Source organism: Macrobrachium nipponense, chromosome 18, assembly GCF_015104395.2.
Source record: "Macrobrachium nipponense isolate FS-2020 chromosome 18, ASM1510439v2, whole genome shotgun sequence".
Lineage (NCBI taxonomy): Eukaryota > Metazoa > Arthropoda > Malacostraca > Decapoda > Palaemonidae > Macrobrachium > Macrobrachium nipponense.
In genome coordinates, this window is record NC_087211.1 from 49,024,524 (window position 1) to 49,043,406 (window position 18,883).

An 18,883-nucleotide genomic window follows, 5' to 3' on the forward strand; every position below is an offset into this window, starting at 1 on the left:
TCCCCAACTTACAACGGAGGTTCCGTTCTTGAGACACGTTGTAAGCTGAAAATTGTCATAAACCTGAAAATTGTCACAAATCCTAAGAAAACCTTACTTTTAATGCTTTGGGTGTATTAAAATCTATGTGAGCTGCATTTTTATTGCATTTTTCATCAAAAATACCCTCAAATATTAATTATTTTGCAATTTTGGAGGCATATTTCTTCTGTCAGATTGGTGTCATGATTGCCATAACACTGGAACATGTGCCGTAAACCTGGAAATAATTTCTGAGGAATATAATTGAAAAGTGTCGTAACCTCGGAACATCGTAAGCTGAACACGTCGTAAGCCGGGGACTGCCTAGTGAAGAACTGAATCAGACAAATGTTTTAGAATATGCAATTACCAAACAACAAAGTTTAGATGTGATGCATGTCATTTTCAATGGTCAGTGAATTAGTTGGTCCACATCATCAAGGAAGCCCCTTGGGCCCCTTGCTGCAACCCCTTTCATTCTTTTTGCTGCACCTCCAAACATATTCTCTTCCATCCTACTTTCCAACCCCTCCTAAAATTTGTTTCATAATGCAATAGCGAGATTTTCCTTTGTTACAAGTTTCTAACTTTTTTACTCTGTTTCCCTTTCAGAACTGATGACCTCATAGGTCATAGTGCTTGTCCTGTGGCCTAATTCTTATATCCCATTCCTATTCCCCCACACAAGAGCACAATGTAACATCAAAACAGGCAGATAACAAAAATGATAGTTCAAACTATAATAACAACCCAGGTTATCCGTATTTACAGAATCTCTAGAATCAACTTAGACAAGAAAAACTCGTATGAGAAACAGGGGAATGTTTAAATCCCTAATAGTTGTGGGTTAATTGCTCACAGGTAAAGCTGATGCAAAATGTACGCAGCGCTTGCATATCCTTGCACACAGATGTAACCGACCCTTAGGGCCTGTCCACACTAGCGGGCATAAACAAACGTCGGGCACATCCAACTGTTTATATTTTCTCTCGCTTCTAAAGCTGTGTTACCAGACATTAGCATCATTCTGGCTCCATACTCGGTCGGTCAGTAGAGTGAAATGGGTTATGGAAACAGTGTTTGCTCGTCAGGCAGTGCCCGCTAGTGTGGACAGGGCTTAAATTTGATCTTCGTAAGTAAATTTGTATTCACTACGCCTACAAAACCACCTGAGCAAATACGAGCATCTTCAAATGAAGGAAAGGTAATAGAATACAACCATTTTAGGATATAGTGTTGAGCCAATGGTTTTAAGCATGGTTTATCCTACAAATTGTTCACTTTGGTTTCATGTCATGTAAAGGAGGCTTTATTAATTGATGAATGGTATTTTGAACATGGCCAAGAGGTCGAATGCAATACAAAACACTATAGTAGATTCACATCACCCGTACATATGATGTCTAGGCTAGTCCCTTACGACGCTCCTGATTGGCTGTTGATAAGTCAATCACAGGGCTGGAAACTCTCAGTCTGTCTCGAGAGTTCACATAGGCAGGATGTATGTTCCACCTCTTGAGGGCTAAGTCTTTCAAAAGTATCCCCCAGAAGAGGTAAAACATACATCCTGCCTATGTGAACTCTCGAGACAGACTGAGAGTTTCCAGCCCTGTGATTGACTTATCAACAGCCAATCAGGAGCGTCGTAAGGGACTGGCCTAGACATCAGATGCATGGGTGATGTGAATCTACTATAGTGCACATGTCACCCTGTGACTCCAAATAAGTAGAGGATGACAGTCTTATTGGACAAAAGTATTTCAGGACAATATTGCAAGCTTAATATTCTGTTTGTTAGTTATAACAGCGAGGGAGCGTGAGTCTTGAACACAATGGTTATTATGAATGTTGAAGAAATGAAGCATATTTCCACAAGAATATAAACATGACACTTTCACAGTAGTATATTTTTGGGTATTCCACTGAGGGGTCAGAGATGTGTATTTCTGATGATAGAAGTTCACCCTCGACGTGGTTCGAAAGTCACGTAAAGCTGTTGGTCCCGTTGCTGAATAACCACTGGTTCCATGCAACGTAAAAACGTCATACAAACAAACAATACAGTAGTATATTTCAAATGTGAAGGGTTTCTAAGACACTTTTTTTTTACTTTTGTTCTATAGATAGAAATTGAAATTTTTCTTACACGTAGAAATTAAAATATTGATTAAATATTTTTTATAGAATATTTAAAGTGTCAACACTTTTTTTATTAATTTCCAGACAACTGTGTATTTGATGTGTGCTCCATTTATCAGAATACATCTGGCAACGCAAGTGCCATAGAAGAATGGCTGGGTGAAGTTCGAAAATCAGCGGCAGATATCTCTGATGTACAGAATAAAACTACTGGTAATGATGTTGTTACGTTTTACTTCACTGCCATGATACTCAATATGTGATCTGGAATTCAGGGCTCTGAATGTACCACTTCAATTTGCCAAGAATAATGTACCGAAATGGACATCTTTTGGAGAATGAAAAGTCATCATATATTCTTCAACGTTTATAGTCGGCTGTTTTTCTTTAGCTTCTCTATGTTTATTTGCTGTTATGATACTGACATCCCTGCCCACCTATACTTAATTGAAAGAACACTGAACAATAGAGGTTATTTTGAAGATTCATTCATATTCATTCATTACAGGTAATGTAAGATTTTTTTTCAAATGCTGGACTAAACACTTATCTAAATTTTCTGCAGATGCTGATGTGCCACCAGAGATTCTGTTCCAAGACCCTTTCGTCAATGTAACTGTAACTACTGTAGTGACAGAAGCTACCAAGCCAGGGTCTTCAGGGCCTCTTCCAGATAAAGGTGAGTTTGGTATTAGACGAAAGAGCTTGTTTGACTCGTATAACCACCAGTTACAAGATTGCTGTGGAAAGCTTGGAGCAGCACATAATACCAAATGAGGGCGTGGGTGTTTAAACACCGTTGTTGTACAGTCACCCATATAAGTTCATGGATGTCCGGGTGTTTGAGAGAGATTACCATTTCACCCCCTTTCTGGATGACAGGTTTCTGGGAGTGCGAAACTGGCCAAATGTTCAACTACCTAATCTGCTGTAGAAAGCTTCAGTGTGTGCCCGTCTCCTACGTCACTATACAGACCCGTTGTCCAGAAAGGGGTTGGATGGAATTCAGCTTTATGCCTGGAGACATCCATGAACTTATATGAGTGACTATACACACAATGAAATTGCTTGAGCAAAGTCAATTAAAATTTACAATACACACACAATATATAGCCTTCATATCTTACTCTCGCTTCGGGGGTTGAACCTGAAGGCTTATTTCATTAGTAATACCAATAAGTGTTTCATTTTCAATTACTTTTTGTGCCTAAAATTTCATATTCATTCCAGACAACTACGGTAAAAGGGAAAAACTTATACTGCGGCTTGTTGCAAAAGTGAATATTGGAAGCCGTTGCTGGACTTCAGGAAGTCAAGATAGGTAAAATACTACATGGACTCACAGGCCCCTTTTCCATGTTATGATTTTACCGGATTAATGCTCCGTCAGATAAACCCTCTAATAATGGAAATCATCAAGATCTTTATTACCTAAGGCAACGTTGTGGTATTTGATTTTATTTCCTATGTATGTTAACTTGAGTCTCTATATACATTCAGTATGGCAAGAAGGATGTCCTGTTTTTCTGCATTAAAAAAAATTTTATGTTCTCAACTTCTAATAATTAATCTTTGGCAAGTTTTTTAAAATCTTAAGTGCTTAGATAGACTTGGTACAGATATGATGTTTCCAGTGAATTTTTAAGGTTTGTTAAAAAAAAGAAGTCATAACTACAAGCATTCATTCCTTTAACGGGTACCAGATAAACCTACTGGCTCATTGGCTAATATATCTTAAGCTTTCTTGGTTTTTATTACTATAAAATGGCAGTTTTTCCTTTTAGAATGATGAATTCCATCCTTTTTTTTTACTTTCTGTAGCATCTACTTCAATTGCCTTTTAGATGACACACTTCAAGTTTTTCAATAGGGCTTTTAAATAAGAATATCAGCCAGCCTCCAAATCCCTCAAATTGCTTTGAAAATAGGATTTAATTTTAGCCAAACAGTTAATTTATAGTTTTTTTCTTACAAAATGCAGCTTTGAGAATGTATAAATGTTTTCAAGTATGTTTTACCGTTTTTTAATACCTTCAGAGGAAAGCTTACCCTTCAAAAAGTAGTTGTACCTTTGAAAGGTACCTATTCCTGAAGTCTGCAATCCTTCAAAACAAGTAAATACTGTACACTTTCAAGTTTTCATCTTTATTAACAAGTTAGATGTCATATTTAACTTCCTCTCCCTTGCATTTTTGAAAAGTCAATTTTTTTTAATATTGCTTGTCAAAGGTTAATGCCTCCTCAAAGAATGAATGAAAAATTTTTTAATACTTCTTCCTTCCCGTGTGACTCAAGTTGCCATGTTCTGAAAATCCTGTCAAGACAACACTTCTTTAAATATATATGTAGCTTCCTCTAAAGGATAATTATAACTTAATGTTTCATATTTTATGAAAATAAATTCAACATTGTAAAAGTTTTCTTATAGACTGATTATTAGACTTTCACTACAAACCTAGATCCTTCTTGACATTTAATATTTCATGTCTTGTGGTTTCTTAAATATATTCATTAAACTTGTTTACATTTTTTTTAAATGTTTGGTTTTTCAAAGCACACATTTTATATATTTTGTTATGATTTTATTCCTCAGAGCACCCACTGTTTCTGAATTCTGTCATCTGTTATAATAAAAAATATTATCAGTTGAAAGCCTTGTGTCACTCTAACAGTCCCGATATGAAATATTCAGATGAGTGAAGTCCTAAAGAATAAAACTATCGAAGGTGACAGAGATCAAAATCTCACAGGTGAAAGAAACGAAGAACTACAAATGAAATCAGTTTCTGGTACAAGAAATCTTATACGATTACAAGTTTTTGGGTTCTGAGCAATCCCCTTTACTCCTCTGATGATCCAGCACTTCTCTTGTAGTGAGATCTTTGTAGCTTTCTTGAGTCCTTGTAAATGATAATGATTTGAGTTATTTAGACTTTTGGACAGTCCAGGTCGAATACTAGAAACCCCCCTAAATATCTACTCACATAAATGTGTATTATGTATGTATGTATGTAGCATTCCCAATAGCAAGCTTTCAAGTTAGTGCAGTCTGAAAAATAAAGGAATGATCAAAGGTGGCATAAACCAAGTGAAAGAAATGCTGAGACTACCGAAATCAGTGTCAGATAAAAGAACGTTTAATATACCCAGAGGAGAATAAGCTGAATAATTTTTGAGTTATAAACCTCACCTGACAAACAAGAAGCGTAATTTACTCACAACTATGCTTGTAGAATATAAGAATGTGTTTAATTTAAGAAATACTGAATAAAGAACACAAAAGCAACATAATAGTTTAAAAAAATGGAAACCGTGTCAAAAATCAGCAAAGAAAGTCCTCTGGACATTTAGGGGAAGTATGAAAACTTTGTACGAGATCCGGAAATAAAAGCTATGCCGATTAGTAAAACCAGACTGTAGCACACAGCAATATTCGAGAAAGATTTCTTGCAGCAACCACATAAGGAAGACAGAGTACCTGATAGCTACTTTTAATCAAAGATCTCACTAGAGACTTAGAAAGGAAATTGAATATTGGAAATTACTTTTTAAAATCGTCTGGAGCCATAGAGAAAATATACTTAAACAAGGACAACCAAAGGCAAAGTAGAACAAACAAAAACTAAAAAAAATACTATCCCTAATCAGGATCCTGCCCTCTATAACAAGAAAGTGGTGGAGCTGTTATAAAGATAAATATCGTGGTTTACTACTACTACCACTACCGCCACCATAGACACCACATTGGACAGCATTCGCTTTTGACGTAAAGAATTGTGATCAATTACTAGATTCATAACAAAGGTAATTAGAGACAGCAATATGTTTGTGATTTAAAATAAAGATAAAATGCAGCTAGTGAATACATCTAGACTAATGAAGTGATACATTCCAGATTTACCGACGTTGGCCAATCCCCCCAACCTGTTAGTACGATCCCCAGCGTGTCCCCCTTCTTGGAGGGGTCATTGAGGAACAAGGGATTGCGGTTATAGCTCAATTTCTTTCCCATGGCAGAAAAAAAGGTAAATGTATAAATAGATGTCGATCAGTAGCCTATACATGTCGTAATTTCTCTAGAGATAAGATTTCAGACTGTTAGGGTAAAATACCGAATGGCCGGCCGCTACCGTAGGTCAACCACCTTCCCTAAAAAGTAACTTTTAACATGTCCTGTAACCTAGGATAGACGTTAGTCAAGAGCCAGCATCCGTCGAAGCAACACCTCCAGACCTCTACTTTACTTTCGAAGTCAGTTTTTTCTCCCAAGTCACAATTTAAGGCCATTCATTTCCGATTTTCGGGAAGGTGGACGTGCTATGGTCGAGGCCAGCCATTCGGTATTTTGCCCCATACCTATCTTTAGTGTTGGTGATGAAGTAGGTGTTGTACCAACAACGATAGGATAGGATAGGCTAGGCTAGTCATAGGGCAAAATAAATCCATAGTAGTAAATAACAGGAGAGCCTGAGCAGACAGAAAATGAACCGGTAAAAGTGAAGACTGCTACAGCGGCCTGGTTGCCACCACCAGTTGCTGACCAGAATATTTACCATGGTAGATTTAGGTATAATAACTCTGCATCAGGTATTTCTTTGGAAATTACAGTTTCCTATAGGGTAAACAACCGATTGGACTGGCCAACTCACCAACTACCGCGGTTTTGGCCACCCTCCGAAAAAGTACTTTTAACACTTCCTGACACTGAAGATGGTCATCAGTCATGAGTAACTGTTGTTGGTGGTGATAACAGGAGCTCAAGACCTCTACTCTCCTTTCGAAGTATTTTCTCCAAAGTTAGAAATTAAGGCCATATTTTAAGATTTAAACAGAGGGTAATGAAAAGTGTGGCCAATGCCGTGCACACTACCCCCATGACGCTTTCGAAATTTTTACTTACAATTAAAAATGTTTCGAAGATTGATGCCATCTCGATGTTTGTGGAGTTCCTTGTTTCAGCAAACTTCCCATTTCCTGTGCTAAATCCGCACACCACTTGTACCCATAGACACTGGGGCACTTTCATCACAACAATATTAAATCCGACCTCTAACCAGTACTTATTCGTACTTATTCAAGGGGACTACAGCATTCTTTGCGGCATTTTGCTGCGTTTTGCGCTCTTCAATTGTTTATCAGTGTTGTCAGTTGGTATGTGTTTACCCTCCAAACTGGGTATAAGACTTACACAAAACCGGGGAAATTAGGAAATTAGCGTATCTATTTGTAGTATATATACATATTACAGCAATTTTATCATTACTGCATTACTACGACAACTAGAATTCATGGAAACAGTTTGTAAATGCATCGGTGTATGTGTGAAGCTCCTGTAGATCGGCAACGATGAGTCATTTTTTCGTCGCGTCGTCTGCTCGCATGTACATCAGAAATATTTGTAATTTTTCGGGGTAAATTTGGTTGCAAAAAAGGGATAATAGACATGAATTAAATAAACATTTTGAAGTAACAAAGTAAAGTTGAACTATATAATGAGTAAAGTAAACAATTAAAGGAATAAACCTCATAAACAGTGTGGTCGTCTGCTGCTCGTAACTGTGTTTGTGGAGTGAGTGCTTAGGAACCAGAAACAGCAACGTGGTTCAAGTGCAATTTGGAGTGAATTAAGACCATAATGTGTATAATTACAATCAAATAAGCACTGGGGAGTTTCAGTTGGGATGGCAGTAAGGATAAAACCGCCGATTACAAGGTAAAAATGAATTCGGTTCAAACCATGACCCCGGGAATAAAAAGTTTCATACATTCACTAATATAGGCAACAAAATGTTGTTTTATTGTGCTGATTACAACTGCAATCTTGAGTAAGATCAATAAATGTTACATATATATGCTAACATTGTTCAAATGAGTGCTGGGAAGGTTGGGAAAGGTGGTGGATTGTCTGTGGTTAGAACGGCCGGCCACGCGATTGCCGCCATATTGGATTCCAAAACTGCCTTGTAAACATATTTTATGAAGAGCTCACATGCGTATTTTAGTCCGTATGGGGCGTTCATATATCACATTATGTTGACGAAACTTCAATCTTTTGAATGGTATGCTTAAAGTTGTAATTGTATTCTTGTTTCACCAATTAAATATCGAGTGAATAACGCCTGGCCAGCGCGATGACGATGGATTGTCTGCGGTTGTTTACCTTAGTATTTGGGTTGCTTACCAAAACTTTACTGTTATTTTTGGGGGATCAACTGTAATTAATCCCCAGGGACCAGTACTGAGTATGATGAAATACAGTTGACACCCCAATCCCTAGTGGCTTTGATATTTACGGGAACGTTCCTTGCAGTCCATGCAGAGTAATAGCCTAGAATTACCAAAATAAGTCCATAAATAACAGAAGAGTCTGAACAGTCGGAAAATGAAATGGTAAAAGTGAAGACTACTACTAAAGCGGCATTGTTTCCACCACCAGTTGGTGACTGGAATATTTACCATCATGTTTGTGCAGTTATCTCCAAGGGTCTGGTACAAAACACAGGCCTCATTTTGCGTGTAAACTAGCAGGCTATTTACCAAACCAGAAGGGCACAGTAGTAGGTAGTCTCCAGTTTTAACAAGCCAACATTTTATAGATACCAGTAACTGATTTTTCCAGAGAATTATTTGTTCAGTAGTATTATTGGTATTGCCCCTAACATATATAGATACACAAGAATGCAGCCTGTTGATTTTAATTCCCAGACATTATGGCCATTACGTATTAAGTTAGTAATACTGTATAAACGAAAGCTCTATTAAAATAGTGTTAAATACTGTTCCATGACTGATAGATCAATTCTCAATAAGCAATATCAATACTTGACATTGTGCATACATTACTAAGTAAATATAACCACGGAAAATACATGGTTTTTGTCTAGGCTGTATAAGTAGCCTTTCAGTATAGCCTAAAGCACAAACGTGAATTGCCCAATAAGAGGAAGGTATCATACTTTTAAACCTTAACATAATCTGACCTATATTGCTCGATCTCGCCTGACCTGGAGGCTGTTCTCTCTAAATACCTTCCCCTCCCTTTCCACAACTGCCACCACCACCATCTTAACCTAGAGCTGCATAAGTCAGAGTAAAATAAAAGGGTGCATCACAATATCCTCTAGTTTTGCCATCCCTAACATAAACTAAACTTACCCAGAGTATCTGGTCCTACTTGACCAGGAGGCTTCCCAGTACACCCAACATATTAATCACACCTGATCAATAACATTTCATCTCACTCTACACTTAGTTCCAAAGTTAACTTCAGATACTGTATGTTGGTAGACTCATTTCTGTTTTCTTTTGGTTTGCCAATGCAGAGGCTCTTCTGAAACAAAGGTAGACTTGACGATAGTATATTGTAATGCTTGTGTAGTATATGTAAATACTAGTATCTGTTCCTAAAAGTATGCATACATAGCTTTGTCTTTGTACGATATGTTCTTCGGCCATGCGCTGCCGAGCATGCATCCCGTTATTGGCAATTCTGTATACGCTGTTGCGAGTCAGTTGGCTCCCGAGTATCCTGTAATAAAGTCCAGTCTCCAGGACGTTGTGTCATTGCAAACCTAACATGGCGCAGTGAGTAGGATAAGGACCAACCATGCCCCAGATACGTCGACCACCCCAGGCCACGCCGAGGCGTGCCTCACCTGCAATGCCAAGGGCCTTGTCACAGGCCGTCATGCAAGCACAGACGTTATTTGCAGACCAGCAGCGTGCCATCCGTTCCCTTCAGGATGCCCTTCCAGTTTTCAGGAGCTGGGGGCACGTGCCGGTAAAGTTCCTGTCTCTGCTGCCCATGAGAAGTGTGAGGCGGTGGTAATGTCTTCGGCAGCGTTCAGATCCTGGAGACGTTCGATGACGTATTGGATTCACTTAACAAGTTCCCGCCGCAGGATGTTGTCCTGCACATTAGGCTCAACTGTGTACCGGCGTTGCAACGTGCACTGGACGCTCGGTATTCAGATGCCAAATGGAATGCCCTCGCCCCATTGGGAATATTGTGTTGCGGTCGTCGAATCAGGCAGTTCAGTGGTCTGAATTCTTTGCCCTCGCACAAGGCGCGAGGAATTAGTGAGCGACTATTTTTCAAGGTGTGCTCAGAAGGCCACCGACTGTAATTTTGAGTGTCCCAAATGCGGGGAGTGTTTAATAGAGTACATGCTGTTGCGGAAAATAATGGTAGGCCTCAGTGACCCTGTATTAAAGAGGCATGTTTTTCAGACATGTGAGACATTTAAGAGTGTAGATGCCCTTCAGGCACTGTGCTGCACTTTCGAAGCTGCACGCCAAGATGTCGAAAGTATCCACGTCGCTATCAGTGAGAGGGGGTCTGCTGGCGCCTCGAGTGATGACGTCACAGGCATTGAGACGTAGAGCCAGACGTCGCGGTGTTGCGCGGCAATTCCAATGTGAAGCGTTGCGGAAATTGTGGGGGGCGCCATCCCTTTGGTCGAGCGTCGTGCCCAGCAAGAGGTATAACGTGCCACGGGTGCCAAAAGGTAGGGCACTTTCAGAAATGCTGCAGGAATACGAAGAAAGCGCCGCTTGCCTCGAGTTTAGCGATTGTTGCAGACACGCACCTCTCCCCCCACCCCACGATCAAGGCTTGTGTTTCCCATAGAAACGGGAATTCAGTATCCACACTCGTCGTAGCAGACACAGGAGCACAGATCTGCGTTGCCGGACCCACGATTCTCTCAAGACTGCAAATAAATTCACTGGAGTTGCAGCCGCGAGCAGGTCTGAGGGACGTAGCTAACTCTACGAGTGAGATGTCTTGGATCAACGACATGCTTCATTGATATAGGTGGGGCGACGCACGAAGCAGGAGTTACTTTGTGCCGACGGCCAAGAACTTCTATATATCGCTGAATGCTTGTAAGGAGCTGGGAATAGTACCCCCTGACTTCCCTCACCCCTACCATCTCGTTGCATCAGCTGATGTGCTTAATGAAGACGTCGCACGGGCCTAACTCCCCTAAGACAATGAAGCCAGCCACCTTACCCATCCGCCTGTGGAGGAGAATATACCGAGACTTGAGGAGTGGTTATTACGGCATTTCTCTTCAACAACCTTTAATACAACCAGGGAACCGTTACCTGTCATGACGGGCAAGCAGCACCACATCCATTTGTTGCCTGATGCCGTGCCTTTATGCCTGTCACACGCCGCCGACAATCCCTAAGCATTGGGAAGAGGAGGTCAAGGCTCAACTTGACGAGGACGTTCGGAGGGCGTGATAGAACCAGTCCCAGTGGGGGATGCAACGGAATGGTGTGCAAGGATGGTCGTTGTCGCCAAGAAGACGGGTCAACCTCGCCGCACAGTAGACTTCCAGCGCCTCAACGCCCACTGTCTTCGGGAAAACTCATCATACACCGGCACACTTCGACATGATTTCAAGCATCCCCATTCATACGTACAAGACTACGGCGGACGCCCACTGGGGTTTCCATCAAGGTGGAATTGGACGAAGGACAGCCGCCCGCTTACGACCTTTATCACGTCCGTGGGGAACGATACCGTTATCGTAGAGTAACCCCAAAAGAACACCCTGGGCCCACTGTTTCGGCGTCGGACGCCTACACAAAAAGGTTTGATGATGCCCTGCAAGACATCACCAGAAAGCATAAATGCGTTGACGACACTTGCTATACGATACAGCATTGAAGAGGCGTTCTGGCATGTATATGAATTCCTGTCAACGTGTGCTCTGCAGGTATCACACTCAAGCCCGAGAAGTTTTTAAATTCTGCAAGAGAGAGGTCACTTTCGTCGGATTTTACCTGGGATGGGAGTCATACAAACCCGCAGACGAACGACTAGACGCCCATTCGTAAACTTCCATAGCCAGAGAAGCCCTCCATCACGGATATTAGGTCGTGGTTCGGGTTCGTGATCAGTTAGCGCCCTTCCTTGCAACGGCGCCCATCATGGAGCCCTTTAGGGACCTCCTCAGAAAGCCCACTGGAAAAAACGTTTACTGGGATAGTCAGCTACGTGACAAACTCCGGCAGGCACAGGAGGTCATCTGTCAATTAGCCAAGGACGGCTTGGCATATTACGACAAAACACGCCCTACGACGATAATGACGGATTGGAGTAAAGAAGGTATCGGGTTCGTAGTCCTTCAGCAGTATTGTATTTGTCAGTCAGCTGACAGCCCCTTTTGTTGCAAGGGCGGCTGGCGCCTTGCCCTGTGTGGTAGTCGACACCTCACCTCCTCTGAAGCTGGGTATGCCCCCGTAGAAGGAGAAGCCCTGGCAGTTACCTGGTGCTTGCGGAAGGCCAGGCTGTTCCTACTTGGGTGTCCTAATCTCACCATCATCACGGACCACCGTCCTCTCGTCAAGCTGCTGGGTGACAGAGCCCTTAAGGACGTCATCAACCCGAGATTATTCAACCTGAAAGAGAAGACACTCCAGTTCAAGTTCCACATGAAATACCTGCCCGGAAAAAGGAACACTGCCGCGGATTTTCTTTCAAGGTACCCGACCATGCGAGCACCCCGCGAAGCTTCCGACGTGGATTTGGAGACGACATTCAAGTGGCAGTGGCATGTGCAACCGTTGGCCGCCTTGGAAACCGGATATCATCGTGTTGGATGAAGACTGCGTAAGGAGCGCCGCATCTAACGACCCTGTATATCAGCTCTTGCTTGCAAGGGTTGCAGCGGGCGACTGGCCCAACAGAAGTCGCAAGAACTCGCCTGCCTTCGCCCCTTCTTCAGCGTTCGGGACCGGCTAGCCATCAACAGGATCTGGTGACATACTCAGTGGACCAAGGATGTGTTCGCTTGGTTATACCGGAGGATTTACGCCGCCAGGTAGCCGCTAACCTACACGCAGGACACCAAGGCCTCGACTCGATGCTTAGAAGGGCCAGGCAGTCGGGTCTATTGGCCGGAATAGAAGGGGACCTTCAGCATTGCCGCGCCCGATGTACTTCATGCGATGAACATGCCCCTCACTGCCTCCTGAAGAAATGATACACACGCGCCTGCGGAATATCCCTTCCAGCAAGTCGTAGCAGATATGTTCCAGATAGAAGGCAGTGTATACATGGTGTATGCCGATAGACTAACAGGTTGGTTAGAAGTGGCTCATTTCCCCAATGGTGCCACGTCTAACAAAAATCAGTAATCACCTTCGATCATATTTCTCGCGTTGGGGAGCCCCAGAACAAATATCAACTGACGGAGGCACGAACTGGCCAGCGAGGAAATGGAGGCCTTCTTCAAGAGATGGGGGGTCAAGGTCCGGCTGTCGTCGGCCCAGTATCCCCAGTCTAACGGCAGGGCAGAAGCAGCTGTCAAATCGGCGAAGAGGCTACTCCGGGAAAATACATTAAAGGGTGGAGCCCTTGAGTCGGACAAAACGGCCCTGGCGATACTTCAGTATCTCAAACACTCCTCTCAGGGAAATTAACAAGTCGCCGTTCTCAGCTTGCAAGGGTCGCCAGCTGCGCGATGGGGTACCGACGGCCAGGAGACACCTGTTAGTAGACAGATATTGGAGGCAGACGATACGTCGAAGGGAGTTACAAGTGGCAAGGTCGCAGGAGGCGATGCGCATCCCTGGCACTACCAGAAGACTGCCGCCCATCGAACTAGGTACCCATGTATGCATACAAAACCAAGCTACCAAGCAATGGGATCGAACGGGCATAGTAACAGAAACAAGCCCCATCGTCAGTACACCGTCAAGCTTAACGGGAGCGGCAGGCTGTCAAAAGAAAACAGACGACACCTGAGAGTCATCGCTCGCCCTCTGGCACGCCCATGTCCCAGCACGAGTCCTCCGCAAACCATACCCGACAGAACAGGGGACACGCACCACACAGGAGCCCAACTCCTTGATAGGCCCAGAAGAGCCGCTGGTAAACCCAAGTGGCTCAAAGACTTTTGTAGAGTGATGTTATTACCTTTTGTATGCAATTGCATCAGGAATTGATATTTCTTTTCAGAGAATTTATGTATTTTATTTCGTTTTTGTGTATGCATCGAGAAGTTAGCTTTAATTTTTGTTTCTTCTCTTGTCTCATTGATCTAAGGGCCATTTTTCCCTTTTATTTTTTTTTGTCATGTATAAGAATGTTCTTGAGGGGGGATGTGACGATATGTTTTGTATTTTTCCCCTTTTTTATTTTTATTTTGCCATGTATAAGTATATTCTTGAGGGGGGAATGTACCGATTATGTTCTTCGGCCATGCGCTGCTGAGCATGCATCCGTTATTGGCAATTCTGTATACGCTGTTGCGAGTCAGTTGGCTCCCAGAGTATCCTGTAATAAAGTCCAGTCTCCAGGACGTTGTGTCATTGCAAATCTAACAGTCTTACATAGGATCCTCCAAAGCACAAGCTAGTTCAGTTGTTGAGGCTGTTAACAGGCAGTTATAAGTGAATGTGGTGGCTGCAAGAGGGGAGGTCGAGCCACTTTGGTTATGTATATTTTTCATTGTTGTGTGGGCAAACGTTTGTTTTGGTTGTACTAAAGTCTGGGATTGTGAGTCAAATTAGATCATACTCTGTGATATGGTGTTGAATGTTGGATTTTTGTGACAGGTTCATGTCCCCCTTCATAATATTGATCATTATTTACAATATTTTGTGGTTTTGCACAGGCCAGAATTGTTATAAGGGCCTTCCATGCCATGAGTGCATGGTTTGCTGCCCAGTTCAGCTCCAAATTGAAGCCACTGCGGCATCTTCTGCTTTGTCAGAGATTAGGACGGTAGTGCAGCTCCCTTCACTCTAGGGGACATCTGTTTATTGTTAGAGTATACTAGCCACCAGACTAGCCTATTGTTAGTTGCTTAGGCCTAACATCTATAAAAATTTGGCTAGTACCAACTAGACCTTAGCCAAAATTTGGCTGAGCAGAGTAATGTTAGTTATCTCTTTTTATTCTGACCATCTGATTTGCAAGTTTACTTATATTACTTTCTTTCATAACATTCTTTACTCTTGGTGATCTCCCCTTGAGGAATAGCCATGAATCCCTTTAAAAGCCTCAGCAAATTACCATTTAGCAGTTCTACAGTAACTGCTACACTTCTCATAGACATCATTGTGTCTAGGCATTGGCTGCCTATGTTAATTGATAAATGGTATTTGGAAACCTAGTGCAAATGACTAAGGCTATTTACAAAGTAACAATACGTACCATATGGCATAAATTGCACAAAAGCTTGAATAACTTAACATAGTACTACACCATACACTGTGGCAATTGACAGTAATGGATGACAATGATACTGCAGCATCATTGCAAAGGCATAGGTGTCATACACCCATAGTACATATAAACTTCAGGTATCATTTTAGGCTTGCCAATTTGTATTTGTTCCGATACGTAATACAAACCCTCGGTCCTTTAACAATAGGAAGGTAACTAGCGGCAGCTGGGACGGTCGTAAGCTTCGAACAAGGGGAGAACGGTAGTTAACTGCTTGTCCGGTCGTGCGCGCGCCGCGCGCCCGGGCGGTGAAGAACCACTTTTGCTTTCGGCCGTGGTGTGACAGGACGTGTTCGTCATCGCTCTGCCCGCTATTTTCGTCGTGTGCTTTGGATGTTACAATTTCTTCTGACTGGTTTGTGTGTGGTCTTGAATGAAATTGTAAGTACTTTGTTTTCATTTTTCATTGAGTGAAGATTAATTAATCATGGATCAAGAAGAGCTTTCGCCGCGCCCACCACAACTGCCCGTAGAGTGTGTCCCGGGTTGGAGGGGCGTAAATGCGGCGGATTCCGCTCTTATCCAGATATGATCCTCATGAGTTATGTTTTCGGTGTCGGGGGGGCGAGAATGCTCCCGAACCGAACCATGTGATGTATGTGTAAATTGGTCCGAAGGCGCAGTGGGTGCTGTACGAGGGTAGGAAGAGGCGTAGGTTGACCAAGGAGTCGTCGGAAAGCTCTCCAGCGACTCCTTTGGTTACGGATACCTCGTCATCCTTCCTGCCTCCAGCTCAGCCCCCACGATTTGCGCCTTCCCCTGCGGGGGGGGTTTCGGAGTCCTTCTCCTCACTCGATCCGTCGAGTGGTGGGAGGAGGGTGCCCGATACCCGGATGTGCAATTGTATTCGGGGTCTTCCGTCCGCTCTGGGTGGGGTTCGTCCTCCCCCAGGCGTGAGGGTGCCCCTCTAACGACCCGACTGTTCCTCCCTCAGGTGTGCCTTCTGTGAGTGACGACCTTGGACAGGTATGGGCGTCGTTGGGACTGCAGGGCGCCCCCAGTATCCAGGGCTTGATTCAACGGCTAGCGGGGTCGGCAGTGGTAACTCATGGTGTGGTTACAACTACGACCAATACGGTGTCAACACCAGCGTACGCCGCCCCTCCTCATGTGGTGTATACGCAACACATTGCGTCAGTGACTCCAACGGCGTCAATTCAAATGCCGATCGCTGCCGTGCCTAGAGGGGCGTGCCGCCGCCACCTGGGTTTTATGTGCTGCCGACGCGCCGACTTTCGCTGCCCCAAAAGTTCGCCCCTGGATCTACCGCCCGTCCCAATGATGAGTTTGGCTGAGATGGAGAGGTCTGTGACGCGGAGGGATTATGCTGCCGTACCTGCCGTACCTGCAGCGAGTGTTGCTGGCCCAGCCCCTCGCGCCGCTCCTACGAAGCGCGCGGTGCGGGACTCTAATGTGATGTTGCTGCGGGCTGGTCCTGCTGGTGTGGTCCTATTGGTGCTGGTCCTGCTGTGCTGGTTCCTGCTGGTTGGGGGTGGCCGGCTGGTGCTGGTCCTATTGGTGCTGGCCGTCTGCTGCTGCTGGTCCTGCTGGTGCTGGTCCTGATGGTGAGGCTGGTCCTGCTGCTGATGTTCCTGCCGCTCCTGCCGTGCCTGCCCCCTGCCCACGTCGGCGTCTCGTCATGGAGGTGCTGCACCGGTCTCAGGTCTTTCCGGACAGGATCAGTCGGGGCGTGTTGCTTCGGCAATTGGCCCGACTTTTCCGTGGATGGAAGACCTGACGGTCCGTCCTGAGAGAGCTGACGAAGAAGAGGAAGAAGAAGAGGAAGATGCGTCGTCGTCTTTCGTCTTCATCGTCTTCTTCGTCGTCTGTTGCCGCCTCTTCCCCTTCGACTTCTAAGGCTTCCAAGCCGAAGAAGAAGAAGGCTGCCTCCTCCCCCCCTAAGAAGGCTCTACGGGACCTTCGAAGGGCCCGTCTCGCTCTGGCGTGACGGGGGGTGCTTCTGCTGGTCCTCCTGTTCCCTCGGGCAACGGGGGCCCGTCTCCTCTTCTGAGAAGAAGAAGAAGACGGGGGACAAGGATCTTTGTGCTGGCTACTGCTGGTACATCCGCGCCTGGTCTTAGTAGCACTGCTGCTAAGTCAGGTACCGGCTCGACTTCTCGTTCGCGAGAAGGTCCGAGTGTACGGTCTCCTTCGGGCGACCGTGCAGCCAATGTCAAGACGCCTGAGCTTGCTCACCGTCACGACAGAGGCACGGAGCAGAAGACTGTCGAGAGTCGCGCAAGTGACGCTCGCCAGGCCAGCGGCCGCTCTCGTAGCGACCAGCCGGTACCTCGGGTTGACGTGACGGTCTCTGACCGGCCACGGGTTGAGGCTGAGAAGAGGTCCCCTCGACCAACGGCACCAGCTTCGGCCTGGTACCAGCGGTTGACGTGCAGGTGAGGACGCTCACCGGTCTCACCGCGAAAGCGAGCTCTGCAGATCACCTGACCGCCGCTCCCACAGGGACCGGACGGAGACGGTGGCCAGCAGCAGCTCGTCTGACGCACGAGATCGGGGGTCGACGTGCTCAGTCGAGCCGCTCGCCACAGGTGAGCGGCACGACCAGGCCTGCAGCACGATCCCCACCGGGTTGGTGATCGGCTGCAGCCCCCCACGTACGCTGGTCCTGCCAGCGAACGGGGGGGAGCGTCAGGTCTGTCTCTCCTATACCTTCAACTTCCTCGGGCTACACCGGGAAGAGCGAGGTACCCAGGAGTGATCGTGAGAGGTGCGCCGCTCACGATCCCGCCACGACGCCGCACGAACCAGGCATGGTTGTAGGACCAGCCAGGTCGTACGCGAAGTGGTTGGAGGCGACCGTCGGGGTCTGTTGCTGTTCCTCCCTTCTGAAGGGAGGAGGGTCTCGAGAGCTGCTCCTGTTGGGAGGGGACTGGACGGTCCTACTCCTCAGGACGCTGTAACTCCTGAGATCCAGAGGAACTTTGCCCAGGTTATTGCGCTGATTCGTCAGCACAACGACCTGGGGGAAGGATCGCCGCTACCACCAATCTGAGCCCACGTCCCGGCTCGAGTCATTTTGGGGTGGGGCCCGAAGGGAAGGGAACCCAAAATTGACGGTGGGACTGCCGCGATCGGAGCTTGCAGACAGTCCTTGACCAGGTGGAGTATTTCGTCTCAGGACGAGAGGACTCACTTAAGTCAGGACGGTCTTCCAAGCTACTTCCTCCTCCTCTTGCATGCGACAGCGGAAGTTCTACGTGCCATCAGTAGATCCAATACCGCCCAAACAGGTTAACCCGGAGCTAGCTAGGCTAACTCCAGGTGTGTCCCCTGCAGCAGCTCCTGTCAGAGAACCTATGGTTCTCGCAGCAGGAGGCACTGGGCCTGGAAGCGACCGCTATGGCAGCTTTCCAGGCAGTCTCTTGGTTGGATCTGTGGTCCCTCACAGTATCCAAGGTCGCGGCCGACGCCGGGGGCGCTGCCCTCGAAGACGACCCCGACTTCAGGAGACTGTGC

The 18,883-nt window shown here is 45.2% G+C and overlaps 2 protein-coding genes across 5 annotated transcripts in view; both read left to right on the plus strand.

Moving 5' to 3' along the window:
- LOC135197026 (mucin-2-like) overlaps positions 1-4,812 on the plus strand; it is a 39,985-nt gene extending 35,173 nt beyond the window's left edge. For both annotated transcript variants that reach the window (XM_064223931.1, XM_064223932.1), the window contains exons 17-19: positions 2,245-2,373; positions 2,726-2,839; positions 3,391-4,812. In XM_064223931.1, coding sequence (XP_064080001.1) covers positions 2,245-2,373; positions 2,726-2,839; positions 3,391-3,485 — 338 coding nt within the window. In that variant the 3' untranslated portion in view covers positions 3,486-4,812. The remainder of the gene's footprint in view (positions 1-2,244; positions 2,374-2,725; positions 2,840-3,390) is intronic.
- A 1,013-nt stretch (positions 4,813-5,825) lies between these two features.
- LOC135197028 (WD repeat-containing protein 89-like) overlaps positions 5,826-18,883 on the plus strand; it is a 39,661-nt gene continuing 26,603 nt past the window's right edge. Inside the window, exons 1-2 of one of the 3 annotated variants that reach the window (XM_064223933.1) lie at positions 5,826-5,964; positions 6,056-6,185. The gene's annotated coding sequence lies outside the window, so the exon portion shown is untranslated. Of the gene's footprint in view, positions 5,965-6,042; positions 6,186-6,390; positions 6,412-18,883 lie in introns of those variants that run through there. The other 2 variants (XM_064223934.1, XM_064223935.1) reach the window with 2 other exon arrangements.